This window comes from Mytilus californianus, unplaced genomic scaffold (genome assembly GCF_021869535.1).
Source record: "Mytilus californianus isolate M0D057914Y unplaced genomic scaffold, xbMytCali1.0.p SCAF_1, whole genome shotgun sequence".
Lineage (NCBI taxonomy): Eukaryota > Metazoa > Mollusca > Bivalvia > Mytilida > Mytilidae > Mytilus > Mytilus californianus.
Window position 1 is genome coordinate 82,719,474 of NW_026262581.1, and position 18,344 is coordinate 82,737,817.

An 18,344-nucleotide genomic window follows, 5' to 3' on the forward strand; every position below is an offset into this window, starting at 1 on the left:
AAAGTTTAATTTTGGACCCTTTTGACCTCAATATGAACCAATTTGATAGCGGGGCCCACAAATAAAAAATCTAAATTCATGGTTAGATTCAGCATATCAAAGAACCCCATATATTCAATTTTTGTTGAAATCAAAAAAAGTTTAATTTTGGACCCCAACTTGGACCAACTTGAAAACTGGGCCCATATTCAAAAATCTAAACACATGTTTAGATTTAGCATATCAAAGAACCCCAATAATTCAATTTTTGCTAAAATCAAACTAAGTTTAATTTTGGACCCTTTGGACCTCAATGAAGACCAATTTTAAAAAATGGGACCCAAATTAAAAATCTAAAAACACGGTTAGATTTGGCATATCAAAGAACCCCAATAATTCAATTTTTCATGAAATCAAACAAAGTTTAATTTTAGACCCTTTTGACCTCAATATGAACCAATTTGATAGCGGGGCCCACAAATAAAAAATCTAAATACATGGTTAGATTCAGCATATCAAAGAACCTCATATATTCAATTTTTGTTGAAATCAAACAAAGTTTAATTTTGGACCCCAATTTGGACCAACTTGAAAACTGGGCCCATAATCAAAAATCTAAATACATGTTTAGATTCAGCATATCAAAGAACCCCATATATTCAATTTTTGTTGAAATCAAACAAAGTTTAAATACTGGACCAACTTGAAAACTGGGCCCATAATCAAAAATCTAAACACATGTTTAGATTCAGCATATCAAAGAACCCCAAGAATTCAATTTTTGTTAAAATCAAACTAAGTTTAATTTTGGACCCTTTGGACCTTAATGTAGACCAATTTGAAAACTGGACCCAAAATTAAAAATCTAAATACACTGTTAGATTTGGAATATCAAAGAACCCCAATAATTCAATTTTTGATGAAATCAAACAAAGTTTAATTTTGGACCCTTTTGACCTCAATATGAACCAATTTGATAGCGGGGCCCACAAATAAAAAATCTAAATTCATGGTTAGATTCAGCATATCAAAGAACCCCATATATTCAATTTTTGTTGAAATCAAAAAAAGTTTAATTTTGGACCCCAACTTGGACCAACTTGAAAACTGGGCCCATATTCAAAAATCTAAACACATGTTTAGATTTAGCATATCAAAGAACCCCAATAATTCAATTTTTGCTAAAATCAAACTAAGTTTAATTTTGGACCCTTTGGACCTCAATGAAGACCAATTTTAAAAAATGGGACCCAAATTAAAAATCTAAAAACACGGTTAGATTTGGCATATCAAAGAACCCCAATAATTCAATTTTTCATGAAATCAAACAAAGTTTAATTTTAGACCCTTTTGACCTCAATATGAACCAATTTGATAGCGGGGCCCACAAATAAAAAATCTAAATACATGGTTAGATTCAGCATATCAAAGAACCTCATATATTCAATTTTTGTTGAAATCAAACAAAGTTTAATTTTGGACCCCAATTTGGACCAACTTGAAAACTGGGCCCATAATCAAAAATCTAAATACATGTTTAGATTCAGCATATCAAAGAACCCCATATATTCAATTTTTGTTGAAATCAAACAAAGTTTAAATACTGGACCAACTTGAAAACTGGGCCCATAATCAAAAATCTAAACACATGTTTAGATTCAGCATATCAAAGAACCCCAAGAATTCAATTTTTGTTAAAATCAAACTAAGTTTAATTTTGGACCCTTTGGACCTTAATGTAGACCAATTTGAAAACTGGACCCAAAATTAAAAATCTAAATACACTGTTAGATTTGGAATATCAAAGAACCCCAATAATTCAATTTTAGATGAAATCAAACAAAAGTTTAATTTTGGACCCTTTTGACCTCAATATGAACCAATTTGATAACGGGGTCCACAAATAAAAAATCTAAATACATGGTTAGATTCAGCATATCAAAGAACCCCATATATTCAATTTTTGTTGAAATCAAACAAAGTTTAATTTTGGACCCCAATTTGGACCAACTTGAAAACTGGGCCAAAAATCAAAAATCTAAATACATATTTAGATTTAGCATATCAAAGAACCTCATATATTAAATTTTTGCTAAAATCAAACAAAGTTTAATTTTGGACCCTTTGGACCTTAATGTAGACCAATTTGAAAACTGGACCCAAAATTAAAAATCTAAATACACTGTTAGATTAGGCATAACAAATAAATAAATGTGATCAAAGATTTTACAAATCTAATGCGCCATACTGTGCAATTAAAGATTACTTCTTGAAATTTTTCAATATTTGAAATTTGAAAAAAAAAAAATATTTGAAGAATAATTCTTTTTAATTTCTGAAATCTGAAATGAGAAAAAATTGACCCCCCACAATTTCTTTTTATCCCCCCCCCCCTTTTTTTCCCCAAAAAAATTCTTTCCCTCAAGATATGGTCATAATCTCAATTCAAATTTCCAATGGAGTTGGCAACCATAATTACCCATTTAAATTTACCATAGTGCTAACTTAATCTATTTTATAATAGAATTAAAAATATAGTGTCAAATCTTTCATATGGATTTTTTTGTAAAAAAAAAAGATGCAACATTTGCAGATATTTTTACTGGTCTTCCTTTATAAATATGTATTTTTTTAAACATAATTTAAAAGCAGTGTAAGGGAAGTAACCAAAACGTTGTATTTGGATTACCTCCCTTACACTGTTTTAAATTATCTTTATTGTTCATTAACCATTACTTTAGGTGGCAGGTACCAGTTTTGGTGTACCAGAACATGTGTCCCACGCAGAAATTTGGTTATAGTTAAGCATTGAGGTATATAATTGCATCATGTGGACTGAAAAAATAAATGAATGTAAATTCTAGGCTATTGTACTACACAAGTAAGTAGTTGCATACACAGGTTGGGGATTTCCTTCACAAATGGGTCCAATCAGAAGTCAAAATTGTGGTCTCCTCACTTGACGGCATCCAATCAAAGTGGGGAAAAACTTCAGTTTTATGTAAACAAAAATATCTTGAGATTTTGATGGTAAGGATAGGTTCGGACAAGGCTCTAATTCACTGAATATCATTTATCTCTTGAATTTTGCCTAAAATTCTTGTCGGCTTTTAGCAGGATTCTGCAGGTAAGGATTAGATTGGTATCAGAGCATCACATTTTTTGCCTTATTTGCAATGCATTTATAAATTTTAAAATATCCATGCTGGACAGACACCCAAATTTAAAGGTTTTCTATATATTCACATAAGCACGCACACATCTTAGTTACTTGAATCCATACATTTTATTTGTATATAAGCTTGAATGAATTTTCAAGAAAATAAAATCATAAATCCATGAAATTCTAAAGATGTATTGTAAAATAACTGGTTTCTGCCACCTTAAGCCTAAACATGATTTTAACATATCACAAAATGTGCCTTTTTAAGGGTTCTACAGGTGTGTGGTGTTACATTTCTTTTATTCACAGTCAATGTATAGGTCTGTTTGGAAGAAAACAGTTTTTACATGGATTTTAAGAATTATCAAATATCAAGACAGATAACTCTGTATACCAATACAAACAATGACACTCAATTGACTAGTTTTAAAATGATTATATTCACCAAACAATGATTTTATATCATAAAATATATAGAAATAGCAATTACAACGAGAGAAAAAAGTAAAATAAGCCTCAGCATAGCACTAGAAAAAGCTGATTATACTGTATATTACCTGTTATAATGATTTATTTCACATGATATGGACATTTTCTTATTTATTTACTTTTTAACTATGAATATATGAATTCTTCTTTTTTTATAGGTCTACTACATAGTTGATACTGTAGGACAGGCTACAGAAATAAGAAAACTGGTCTCTCTCATCAGCAATAGTGTGGCAATTCTAAAATTTCAACATGCGGCCTACACAGCTAGCTCATGTGGAGAAGAGATATGAGACTGATTGCGAATAAATGTACACTTAGTTTAGTGCAGCATGGATCTACAAAGTGAAATATATGTACCAAAAATATTAGTTTATTCAAAACTAAGCCTTTTTCAGCACTGCAGTTAGCAGAACAGTGATAGTGACAAGAATTGAGACTATTTAATACCTCAAACAATGGAAAAATACTTCCTGAGATCAGTTGTAAGTGGTTTTATATCATGCATGAAACAATAAACTAAAGTATTTTTGAGAACTGTTGGATAATTCATACACTGTACCAGAAAACTCACACAATAAAATTTATTAAATATGAACACAATCCTTTTTTTCTATTTTTTTTGCATTCGAAGCAGTTTGACGGCAAAAGACACAAATATTGCTTTAATAAATTTGGTCTTACAAAGCCTATTAATGTTTTTTTTTGTGCCGTAACCATATGCACTGCATGTATTTTTAATGGCAAATGACTACAGAACTCAATCAGACTAAAAAAATGGAAATATATTCTTTTTAATAAGTGGTTAAAGGTGGCAGGTACCAGTTTTGGTGTACCAGAACATGTGTCCCACGCAGAAATTTGGTTATAGTTAAGCATTGAGGTATATAATTGCATCATGTGGACTGAAAAAATAAATGAATGTAAATTCTAGGCTATTGTACTACACAAGTAAGTAGTTGCATACACAGGTTGGGGATTTCCTTCACAAATGGGTCCAATCAGAAGTCAAAATTGTGGTCTCCTCACTTGACGGCATCCAATCAAAGTGGGGAAAAACTTCAGTTTTATGTAAACAAAAATATCTTGAGATTTTGATGGTAAGGATAGGTTCGGACAAGGCTCTAATTCACTGAATATCATTTATCTCTTGAATTTTGCCTAAAATTCTTGTCGGCTTTTAGCAGGATTCTGCAGGTAAGGATTAGATTGGTATCAGAGCATCACATTTTTTGCCTTATTTGCAATGCATTTATAAATTTTAAAATATCCATGCTGGACAGACACCCAAATTTAAAGGTTTTCTATATATTCACATAAGCACGCACACATCTTAGTTACTTGAATCCATACATTTTATTTGTATATAAGCTTGAATGAATTTTCAAGAAAATAAAATCATAAATCCATGAAATTCTAAAGATGTATTGTAAAATAACTGGTTTCTGCCACCTTATACATAATTTAAAAGCAGTGTAAGGGAGATAATTTCAATGATGTATTTGATTTATCTCCCTTACACTGCTTTAAATTATGTTTTGTACTAAAGTATTTGTCCATTAACCAGGACAACCTTGTTTTTCCCCCTTTTTTGCCCCTAATTCCTAAACGGTTTGAGCCATAACCCCCCAAAGCAAATCCTAACCATCCCTTTGTGGTATGGAAACTTGTAGTATAATTTCAGAGAGATCCATACATTGTTCCACAGTTATTGTCTGGAAACTAGAAAATGCTTATTTTTGGCCCCTTTTTGGCCCCTAATTCCTTAACTGTTGGTACCATTACCCCCAAAATCAATCCCAACCTTCCTTTTGTGGTATTTAACCTTATGGTCAAATTTCAAAAAGATCCATTCACTTAAACTAAAGTTAGAGTGCGAAAACCAAGGTGTATTCGGACGACGACGACCGGACAACGACGACGACGACGCCAACGTCATACCAATATACGACCACAAAATTTTTTTGCGGTCGTATAATAAAATCAGTGGTGATTTGTTTATAAAATTTAGAACAAATAATCATCAAACATAATCTAGTAAAATGTCATTTTAAAAAAGAAGGATCCATGTACTCATTTTCAAGCTAATGAATAAATCCGTCAAAAAAAATTCATCTCCCCATATATCACATTTTGACCTCGTGAAAAAGATCAGTTTACTTTACCTTACCTCCACTGTAACTGTATTGTATTCCCTTAACACTAAACTCTTTAAAGGATTAAAACACTAGATAAAACTAAAGACAGCCACTGACAAGGTTCCTGGTTTTGGATGTGTACATTGAAATGTGTTTGGGTCATGTTCCTGAAAGGAAACTACTTTGACTTTGAGATATAGAACAGCAATAAAACCTTTGTTTTTTGTGTTTTTTGCTGTGCATGAACTGATTTCGTGTCATGGATGGATACCCCATATCCTTTCTTTTCTATTACAAATTAAAATATTGCATAATAAGCAAATATAACGTTAACTTACCCAATGAAAAAATACTGTTTAAGAATTTTGAATATGTTGTGAGACGATTGTTGTAGATGCCAAGAACACATTAACAACCAAATGATGGCTGCTGTTGGTCGGACTAGAACAGATAATGATGCAAATACTAAATAATTTGTCAAGGATGTACTGAAATTAAAAAAAAAAGAAAGCATGATTAGTAACATCTATCATCTTATGCATGACAGTTTATTAACCTTCCTTGCATAAATTAAAGCATTTATAGGAAAGCAAAGTTTTTTACATTGGTCAGTTTAAATTAAATTCTATTAACTGCTAAGAAAATCAAAGTGATCAACATCACTGGTGGAAAGATTGGAAGAGTATTTGAATGATTTCAATTTTATGGATTTTATTCGCCCATGTCTGTGTTGTCAATTCTAGTTAAGTCTGCCTCATATCTTGACTTACATCTAGAAATTGACAATGAGGGTCGGTTGAAAACAAAACTTTACGACAAAAGAGATGATTTCAGCTTCCCAATTGTGAACTTTCCATTTCTATGTAGCAACATTCCAGCAGCATACGGCGTATATATCTCCCAATTGATACGATATTCCTGGGCTTGTATTTCCTATCATGATTTCCTTGATAGAGGATTGCTGCTCACAAGGAAGCTATTAAACCAAGAGTTCCAAATGGTGAAGTTGAAATCATCCCTTCGTAAATTTTACGGACACCATCACGAGTTGGTTGACCATTATGGAATAACCATTTCACAGAAGATATCAGATATGTTCCTTATGTCGTAACTACAATACCCTTCCCTTTTCACGAATGTGACCTACCGAATTAGACTATTTACTGGATTTGTAATAACATAAGCAACACAACGGGTGCCACATTTGGAGCAGGATCTGCTTACCCTTCCGGAGCACCTGAGATCATCCCCAGTTTTTGGTGGGGTTCGTGTTGCTTAGTCTTTAGTTTTCTATGTTGTGTCATCTGTACTATTATTTGTCTGTTTGTCTGGCCATGGCGTTGTCAGTTTGTTTTCGATCTATGTGTTTGACTGTCCCTCTGGTATCTTTCGTCCCTCTTTTCTAGGTGCTTAAACAACTATTAAAAAGTGACAATGTACAAATGTATTTTTTATACATGTACAAATCATATTTAGGTAAAGTGTGGACATAAAAAACCCTTGATATACATGTAGCACTATTGCAGACAGTTTATTGCAGTTCTTTAGAAAAATAAGCATTTAATTAGTGGATAAAATGAGCTATATATGTCAGTGACAGTGGTTCTCTTAGTCTTTATTCAAAAATGAAATTTGTTTAAATTGCATATCTTATTCAAAGTTTCAGATTTTAAGTATACATCTTTTGAAACAGAAGAAATTACCAAATAAAGATTCTTCTAATAAAATGGACTTATTATCCTTGCGGGGTGGAATGACCTTTGTCTGGACGTACAGATTAGGCCTTAATTTTTTGCAAGAGTTCGGAATCTGACTTTTATATTTGTGGGAATTGGGAATTAATTCATTATTTTTTTGGGATCCGGGATAAAATGTTTTTTTTTTTTTTTAAAGCATTTAGGATGACACTCCCTCGTACTGCACCTCATCCTTGTAGAACATGGGACCAATATATGAAGAGACCTAAAACTAGGATCTTGTTTCCCAAAAGTAACCCCTTTGTAAGTACAAACATACATTTGTAGATATACTAATTTTCTCCTCTAAGGATTGCTTATAGATTTTGAAAACAATTACATGACACTGAAGATGAATAGTTGTAGGGTGGCATAGAGTAATTTTCATGTCCATAATCTCACTATAAAAGTGTTTATTCTCTTGTCCAAAGATTGGGTAAATTTTCATTTTTGAGGCATATTCTTATATATTACTATAGCTGATCTGAAATTTTGCATCTCCTTTCCACATTTATCATTAATGATTTAATATGGATGAAAGAATAAATTCAAAAGATAGTGTAGTGTATTTTTGTTGAATTTGAATTTAAAATTTTTCAGAAAGGTATTGAAAATGTACTTTTTCAAAATGAAAAAGAATTATATACCTAACAAGTCACGCAAGTGTTTTAATGCTTTAAGTAAAGAGTTCAAATAAGTTAACATCTGTGTATATAACTGTTTTATTGAATATCACTTGTTAAAGATAAAATAACTGAAGCAAGCTGTTTTATCTACGCAATATCAATGTATATACATAACAAGTCATGCAAGTGTTTATAATGCTCTGGGTAAAGAGTTTAAATAAGTTAACACTTGTGTATATTTGGTTATAACTTTGAAACCAGTGCAAACACATGTAAATGACAGGTAAATGTACTATACTTTGTTAATTAAATTATATTAATGAAAACTGTGTTCACATTCTTACCAAGACTTTTAAGTATCATGTACATGTACCTGCCCATGTATATTCATAATCTACACATATATCAAGTGTGTCTATTAAAATTGAGAATGAAAAGGGGAGCTGGCCCCTAAACAAAAATGTGTACTAGTTCATAGAAAATGGACGTCACACTAAACTCTGAAACATATAAATGAATCGAAATTATCCATTAGTATAGATGTATAGTATGATATATGTATACAGAGATACATAAATATAGTAAAGTACATGAAGTTATTTATGTTTTAGTAATACAATTTATATTTCAACCTAACTATTTTTTACCCTATAATTGATTACCAGATTACCTTACACGTTTATTAATTTCGGTTTCCAAAACTTCCATCTTATATCTTATTTATAAATCATAGAACAAATTGATAACTGCATCCATCTGAAGCTGATCAATAATTTAATTTACATTATATGTTTTATATTTTACCTGTATTTGTGAATTATCAATTATTTATCAAACTGTATTTCAGTTCATATAACATTAGCTTCAATATGGATAAACTTACTAGCTTTGTTCATATTATCTAATGTGTTTTATAAAAACTAACACTGTGACTTTGAGATGAAGACAGGCAGAAAATTTGGAAAGGGCCAAAATTTGTTATAATCACCAAGCCTTATCATCAGGGTTCTGGTAATAATTCTAGTTGAGTCATGGATTTACCATTTTTTGGCTTGGACTCAATGAAATTTCAAAAACAGGATAAATTTAATGTTGGACTCACCAAAATTTTGAAATATTTTTGTTCTTATTAAGTTGTATAGAAATGTACCTTTTACACTTTGGCCATGGATAATAATACAGTGCTACAGTAACTAGGACTGTTTCCATGGAGTTTGTAAGAGTTCTGGTGATACAGTAGAACATGAACCAAGAAGTCACCTGACAGAATAGTGACCACTGTGCTGTGGCTCGATCTGTTAGTTTCCATGACAACTTAAAAAGGTAAAGGTCACCAAAAGCAGCAAAAACTCCTTGAAGAAGTCTTGGAAGTTTTATCTAAAACAAAAAGTATAACATATACATGTATCTTAGTGATATTTAATACATCTTCATATATGATGTTCCAACAATTTGCTTTTGTGAGCTGAAATCTGCTAACCTACATGTAAAAAACTGAAATGGGATGAGATGTGGCATTGGTCATACATGTAGTCCCATTCATTTTAGAAAATGTTCAGCATAAAAAATAAAATGCTCCGCTGGGCGCAGCTTGATACTTGAACACAAGTTATTGTCTGGAAACTAGAAAAATGCTTATTTTTGGCCCCCTTTTGGCCCCTTATTCCTAAGCGTTTTGGGCAATTACCCCCAAACTCAATTCCAGCTTTCCCTTTGTGATATGGAACCTTGTAGTACAATTTCAGGAAGATCCATACACTTACACAAGTTATTGTCCTAAAACTAGAAAAATGCTTGTTTTTTTTTTCCTTATGGCCCCTAATTCCTAAAATTTTGAGGCAATTACCCCCAAAATCAATCCCAGCCTTTCCTATGTGGTATAGTACCTTGCAGTACAATTTCAGAGAGATCCATACACTTGAACGCAAGTTATTGTATGGAAACTAGAAAAATGCTTATTTTTGGCCCCCTTTTGGCCCCTTATTCCTAAACGTTTTGGGCAATTACCCCCAAACTCAATTCCAGCTTTCCCTTTGTGATATGGAACCTTGTAGTACAATTTCAGAAAGATCCATACCCTTACACACAAGTTATTGTCATGAAACTAGAAAAATGCTTTTTTTTTTGCCCCTTTTTTGGCCCCTAATTCCTAAAATTTTGAGGCAATTACCCCAAAAATCAATCCCAGCATTCCTTTTGTGATATGGAACCATGTGGTACAATGTCAGAGAGATCCATACACAAACACACAAGTTATGTCTGGAAGTTACAAAAATGCTTATTTTTGGCCCCTTTTTGGCCCCTTATTACCATAACCCCCAAAATCAATCCCAACCTTCCTTTTGTGGTATTGAACCTTATGGTAAAATTTCAAAAGATCCATTCACTTAAACTAAAGTTAGAGTGCGAAAACAAATGTGTCTTCGGACGACGACGACGCCAACGTCATACCAATATACGACCACAAAAATTTTTTTGCGGTCGTAAAAAAAAACAAAGAAAATAATTTTTTTTTTGAAAACACTGAAAATTGTCCATCTAAAAAATTGTCTGAAATAAGCTATTTCCCTGAAACAACATTATATCTAACAAGTGTTAATACAACTTAAGATAAATAAAGTCCAAACAAGTTATCATTAATTAACACTTACTGGTACATGTATTTACAAATGGTGTAACTTCAGAATATTGAAATATATATCAAAGTACATGAAAAGCTAATCAAAATTCTGTTCTTCTTCTTTGACAACATAAAGATTTTTTTCATGTAGCTTCCAATCAGTAAAAAAATATAAATCATTCTCTACAAATTATTATTCCAATATTAGGAATAACTTTTAAAACAATTGTAACAATTTGCAGTTGCATAAGAAACATTTTTGGTGTTAAGATCTTCAGAATTTCATACCAGTAAATTTTTAACTATGAAGGAATTTGCATGAAATAAGTTTTAACTTTATATGAACTTACCAACAATATTCTGGAATCTAGTCCAAATATGTATAGGAATTTGTATAGAGAAGAAAATACAAAAGGATACAGGTATCCCCTTAATCCATGTTTCCATTCCCAAGTTAAATAACCATACCTTAAAGAACAAAAAAATACATTTACCAAGTATATATTTTATATTTATGTGCATGAACATGAACACAATTTTCATACAGCAACATTGATATATATAGTACCTAGATAGTGCAAATGCCAGATGCTCACTCAGGTCAAAATCCAGTAAAATTTGAAGAGGTAAAGTAAAATGTGTTGGAAACCTGTCATTAGGAGTATAAGTGTATTCCTGTAAATAAGTTATTAGCACAGGTAGAGGGCATGCTAAATTCAGGAGGGTTAGTACCTCTAGCCTTATTAGAAAATGAAAAATAATTATTGGTTTTGCCTTTTTAATACTTGGTAGACTTGTACCTACTTATAAGCTTAGAGAAGACTTTCAAATAATTAAAAGATTTAATTCCTGAAACATATGGTATATATAATAGTAAATTATACAAATGTACTATGATCTTATTTTGAGCACTAGACTTAAATAGTGGTTGTGTAAATGCAAATTCATGGTAACTTGTTTTTTTAAATCCTAAATCAGCAAGGACCACAATGAACTTTTTAAAAGAAAAGTTTGAATCTAATTGGTATGGTGACTCACTGTGTAACTAAAAGTTTATTAGTAAAAAAGGTGTTACTTTTTAAAATGATCTATGATCACTGACCTAAAATTTTGACCTATAGCAATGTATAGATATTGTGTTTTTCTATTTTGTGATGTTACACTATTGTTTCAGATAAGGGTGAAGGTTTGGTACCATTAAAACGTTGAAACCCGGTGCAATTGTTTGCACCTGTCCTAAGTAAGGAATCGGATGTTCAGTAGTTGTCGTTTGTTGATGTGGTTCATAAGTGTTTCTTGTTTCTTGTTTTTTATATAGATTAGACCGTTGGTTTTCCCATTTGAATGGTTTTACACTAGTAATTTTTGGGGCCCTTTATAGCTTGCTGTTCGATGTGAGCCAAAGCTCCGTGTTGAAGACCGTACTTTGACCTATAATGGTTTACTTATATAAATTTTGACTTGGATGGAGGGTTGTCTCATTGGCACTCATACCACATCTTCTTATATCTATATGTTTCCTGGCATTTCTTTGATGCACTTGAATCTTTATATTACACCACCAATGACAAAGAAAAACTAATAATACAAGCATTTAACTATGAAATAGGAAAACCATGTCATGTGACTATCCTTTTGCACTGACATACATTTTGTAAGGCATCATATAGATGTTATGCCCAAATCATTCAAATTATGCAAATACATGAGGTATGTAATGTGTGAACACATTAACAAATCACTGGTTCCTGTAAACAAAAATATACCCTTGTATCTGATGGGGAAAATGGTCAAGTTTAGATGGTCCATATCAGGCAGTCAAGGATATAACTCTATAGGGTTATTAGAGAAAAATAACATGCATTTGTTATTGTGGACTAAAAAATCAAAGAACTATGATAGCATATGTATGTTATATGTTTCAAAGGGACAATATACATCATTAGTTTTGTTAAAATGTATACAAGTTCTATTGATATTAGGGGCCTCTGTGGCAGAGTGGTCTAAGTAGTTACTACTGTTATCACTAGCCAGTCAACACTGAGGTTGTGAGTTCGAGTTAATTGACTAGGATTGTCAGTTTTCCTATCGAAGGTCGGTGGTTTTCTCCAGGCACTCCGGATCCGGCTTCCTCCACCAATAAAAACTGGCCGCCACGAAATAGCCCAAAAGCAGTGCTTAAAAGTGGCGTTAAAACACCAAAAATCAAATCTATTGATATTACTATTCTCTTTATGTATACTTAACTATAGAAAGATCTAACAGTTCATAGTTTGCCAATCATGCATAGTACACCTATGTTATTAGAGAAAAAATATGCCTGTAATAACTAAAGGGTGTTATAACAGCTTCTCTACATCAGTCCAAAGCATTTGCTCAGACATACATCATGCTTAATTACAATGTATTTTAATTTATTGTAAGAAATAATGATCAGAGCATGTAATGAGGTTCTGCGCAAGCTTCCCAGTAAATCCCAAGTGTCTCATATAATAAGTTACATGCCTTTAATAACTAAGCCTTGTTATTACAGCTAAGTTTATCCCTTAAAAGCCTTGTCTCATTGATTTACCATGGTTAATGAAAAATGTATTAATTTAATTCAAAAATTAGTTATCAATAGATATAAGAAGATGTGGTATGGGTGCCAATGAGACAACTCTCCATCCAAGTCAAAATTTATAAAAGTAAACCATTATAGGTACAGTACGGTCTTCAACACGGAGCCTTGGCTCACACCGAACAGTAAGCTATAAAGGGCCCCAAAAAATTACTAGTGTAAAACCATTCAAACGTGAAAACCAACTGTCTAATCTATATAAAAAACGAGAAACGAGAAACACTTATGAACCACATCAACAAACGACAACTACTGAACATCAGATTCCTGACTTAGGACAGGTGCAAACAAATGCAGTGGGTTTAAACGTTTTAATGGTACCAAACCTTCACCCTTTTTTCTGAAACAATAGTGTAACATCACAACATAGAAAGACACACTATAAAATATCAACTGAAATAGCTTAACTATGTAGGCTATGTATTTAGTTTCTGCACAAAGTTTCAAGAGTTCCCTAGAGCCCGCTAAAAATTTAAATATTTATGATTTATTTTACAAATAACAAACATATGTTATTACAGATTTAGAAAATTTAAGGATTAAAGAGTAGACAACTCATGAAAGTATCTGTAATAACACATGTAAGATATTTTCTGTAATAACCCTATAGAGTTATATCCCTGACTGTCAGGGAAGTTCTCTGAAGTTCACTTATATTGACAAGTCTAACTCTCACATAATCAATGAGCTCATTGACATACTTCATGAAGTATTTCTACATGTATAAGGAAAATGAAAAAAATAGCAATATAACTGAAATATAAAAATATTATATTATCCATATTGGTCATCAGTTGCCTGCAAAGTAAACACATAAGTATTCATATCATATATTATTTAATATAATAAAATAAAACATTTTTATCCATACACATTTGTACAAAATTAAGCAATGAATCGTCTGGAAAAAAAAATATATAATTTAAACAACACAATAGCAATATCAATGATCTATCATAAGAAAAAATTTAAATAATGCAAAAAAGAATGTCTTTTGAACACATATTCAATATAGGTAATAAATTTTCTGGAGCACATTTTTCACATTTTGTGCTAACACCATTTTATAGGCAACTAAAAAATTAATAGTTTTCAAGGATTATTGTTGATAGTAGTGCCTGGTCCATTCTTTCAAACAAAATTTACAAATAAGTGTTGAAATTAAATTGTTTAAAAAAAAAGTTTAAAAAATTGCAGTGAATATAAATTACATACCCAAAAGACATATTATGTGCAACTTCAAGTGACTGCCAATATTCATCAGGTACAAAAGACGTTTGAATGAGCAGAGCATTAGAAATTCTGAAGGCCAGCAATCCCAAGAATATTGTCTTTTCTGATGACATAATCTTCTTCACTACCGATGGACCAAGAATTTCATCCTCAAACAAATAGCCCTCTTCTTCCTCATCCACCTCATGCTGTTGCTCATCATCAGATGTGATTGGCGAGCTGGGGCAACTTGTGCGAGCTTTGTTCAAATCATCCTGACTGTGTTTTATTTTACGTCTGCGGATTGTGGCTGACCCTTTTCCATCTTTAGTCATCTCTTCAGAGAATCCTGTTTAAAGCTCCATCACATATATTAATGCCTACAAATATAAAAAATAGAGATACTCACAATTCAAGTATATGCCACTGAGCTCATGAACCGCAGTTAAAAAATGTCTTCAAAACTCACCAAATTCAATTGCTACAAGCATCACAGACTATAACAATAATGAAATAAACAAGTTATGAGTTACATGATCTCAAGATTTGAAACCATCATTTAACCTAAATTTGTAATAACAATTTCCTTTAAAAGCTTTCAAATCTAAACCAAAATATAAAGATCTATGAAACATACATGTGATAGACTGTGAAATTCAGATCAGGAGCTTGGGAAATTTTGGTCAGGAGGACAGATCAGGAGGGTTTTTATCAACTTTTTTTTGTCATATATCGAACATTCTGATGTAAAAATGGTCTTTTTTGTGTTACTTTTTCTTATCTTCCATCTGAATGTCATATAAATGTTCTGAACCCTTGTTAAAGCCTGCCTATTTAAATGATATCAGATGAAAGAATAATTGAGAAGAATCTGTTTTTGTTTTTAATTTGTTTTTCATTGTTGATTGCTCATAAATAAAGCACTGAATTAACCTTTCCTTTAAGTAAAAAAAGGGAAAAAAAAGAGAAAGTTAGAGCATATAGTGTTTTATTCATGCCTCCATCTTTTTTATTTGTATTCATTGTCATTGGCTTAGAGATATAAGAAAGAAATATGCCCTACATCTATAACATAATAAATAGATGAACTAGAGGCTCTAAAGAGCCTGTGTTGCTGACCTACATGTAGGTCTATGTGCATAATCAACAATGGACTCTCTCCAACATTGCAGAAAAGAATAGAATTCATAACAAAAATTTCTTTTTTGTTGATCTTGTATTGCTGATCATTTTGTCTGTTTACTTTCTCTCTATAATGTCTATCTTCTTTAATTTTTGCTCAAAAGAGGGTAAAATGGGGCATAAAAATCCTCATTTAGGGGCAATAACTTCCATAAGAAGTCACAGTTTTGACTTCAATGAACAATTGGTAGAGCTCAACATTCTGAACATTTTTGCCCTATCATAATTTCTCTACAACGGTTTTCAAAATAATAGACAAAACTTGCATTTTACCCCTATGTTCTATCTTTAGCCATGTCTACCATCTTTGTTGGTGGGCGGGGTCATCAGACACATTTTTTAAACTATATACCCCAATGATGATTGTGGCCAAGTTTAGTAAAATTGGTCCAGTAGTTTGAGAAGAAGATTTTTGTAAAAGTTAGCGGACGACAAAGAAGGATGCAAAGTGATGAGAAAAGCTCACTTGGCCCTTTTAACAAACAATTACAATGGTTTACTTATTAATAATAATACATAAGATAAAGCATTGTCTTTATTAAGATGTTATGTACTAAAGCACAGTGCACTGTGTCATAACTTCAGCACTTCGTCTTAGAACACTGGGTCATGTAATACAAGCTGACTAGGCTTCCTTTCCTACACTTGGCTCTAGCTTGTACCGGTAACAGTGTGTGTACTTAATTAATCTTAACACTGAGAAGCCTGAAAATTATCTTAGAGTTAAGTTTGTCCCTGCTGTCAGTTTGCATCTTCTTTAGCATATGCTGAACATGCTGAAGGTCCTTTCATTGTCAGCATTGAAGTGTAGAATGGTGAGCCTGAAGCCATTATCCTTTACCAGGCTTGGCAAACAAATAATATTTTTAACCAGCATCAAAACTTTCTTATCAATATTTGAAAACAACATTTCACACTATCAATGCCAGAAATTTCCTTTAAACATCATGATGATCATTGGCATCTGGCAAAATGGAAGCCATTGTATTATGTGTATATTTTTTTTAAATTTTTGTTCATTTATGTGTTTTGGAGTTTAGTGTGACATCCATTTTTTGCTGAACTAGTACACATTTTTGTTTAGGAGCCAGCTGCAGCCAGCCTCCGGGTTCCGTATTTTCTTGCTGTGTTGAAGACCCATTGGTGGCCATGGGCTGTTTTCTGATCTTTGGTTGGGTTGTCGTCTCTTTGACACATTCCTTGTTTCCATTCTCAATTTTATTGTTATGTTAGTAATTAATCTGTTCCTAACCCAACCTATAGCATTCCGGCAATTAGTGCCCAACGTATTACAATAACTCTTTTGTTATTGTTACGATTCAATGTAATCTTAGCCAGTGCCTTTAAAAATTTGGTAGGGTCAGTGTACAGTAAACACAGTTTTTTTTCTTAGCAGTGTACTACCCACAGGCACTTGTCTCTGAAAAATTTGTTTTCCCTTTATTATGTAACCAGTAACCTTAATCATGTTACATGTAATATAACACCAAAATTTATTTGAAAAATTACAATCGGTCACGAACTTTCCTTATATTTTGATTCCTCGGTTGTCAACACCACTAAAACTTGTTATGTCGTAAATCAACATTGATTCATCTACCCTATGGCGTGTGACACGCCTACCTTTAATTTGTTGTCGGAATCAATCGTAGCAGGCCTCCCAAGTATGTCAACCGTAATTATTTCGTCTTCTCCCAGCCCTTTGGAAATATCAATCTCGCAGTAAATCATGTAAATGGTTAACTATAATTGTCCCTTTCATATCTTTCCCCTCTCTTATACATATCTTAGTTTCCGATTGGTCAAATCTTATTGCTAAAAATAAATGTTTTTTGGAGTTATCTCAATTTTATATGTATAGGTCAGAGAGTCTGAATGACATTGATGGAATGGGAAAATTTGAGTCTAAAAATAGAAACTCGTAACTCATTAGACATACCTAAAATAACACATATATCAGATCAGATTTTTTCACAGATTCTTTTACAAATTTACTATCTGGAAGATAAGTCGACGTCCTATTCAGAGAAAAACTAACAGGTTTTTGGGAAATATATACCTTTTATAATTAATCATTCACCATGTTCACTGTGATATTAATATTTTCCAAGGGCTGTGAGAAGATGAAATAATTACAGATTAACACTTTGAAGGCCTATTACGAATGATTCTGATAATAGAAATACACATGTAGAAAGTTTTTCTGAGACAAGTGCCTGTGGTGCTACCCTATCAAACCATAATCCCTATAGGGATAAAAGTTCATAGCTGTTTCTTCTGATTAGGCTTCATACCAACAGCCAAATAAGCTAAGGCTCCTACATGTATCTCTCTACCTGGCAGTTGACCAAGATACATTGTAAGGGCCAGGAGAGGACCCTAGGCCAGGATATGTAACTGCTCCATTTAATGTCTTGGGGATGTGCTATCTCACCTTTTCCAGAAAATAAACTTTTGCATTAGCTTTCAATAAAGACATTGAAATGTTTATATACCTTGACTGTGTAATCATCAACAAGATCTGACAGGAGTCTGAGAGATAACCAAAATCGATTACATTCATTGATATTTTTTTATGA

The 18,344-nt window shown here is 32.2% G+C and overlaps 1 protein-coding gene and 1 long non-coding RNA gene across 2 annotated transcripts in view; one reads left to right on the forward strand and one right to left on the reverse strand.

Moving 5' to 3' along the window:
- The window catches only part of LOC127724858 (GPI mannosyltransferase 3-like), a 28,529-nt gene extending 10,194 nt beyond the window's left edge, over positions 1-18,335 (reverse strand). The window contains exons 1-5 of the mRNA XM_052231868.1: positions 18,261-18,335; positions 14,587-14,963; positions 11,102-11,219; positions 9,282-9,508; positions 6,108-6,257 (exon numbers count right to left, since the gene is read on the reverse strand). Of these exons, the coding sequence (XP_052087828.1) occupies positions 6,108-6,257; positions 9,282-9,508; positions 11,102-11,219; positions 14,587-14,918 (827 nt within the window). The 5' untranslated portion in view covers positions 14,919-14,963; positions 18,261-18,335. The remainder of the gene's footprint in view (positions 1-6,107; positions 6,258-9,281; positions 9,509-11,101; positions 11,220-14,586; positions 14,964-18,260) is intronic.
- LOC127724869 (uncharacterized) lies at positions 2,854-4,236 on the forward strand. Its single transcript, XR_007992763.1, has 2 exons — positions 2,854-3,106; positions 3,790-4,236. It is a non-coding gene; the product is annotated as an uncharacterized LOC127724869 (long non-coding RNA).
- Positions 18,336-18,344: the final 9 nt, after the last annotated feature.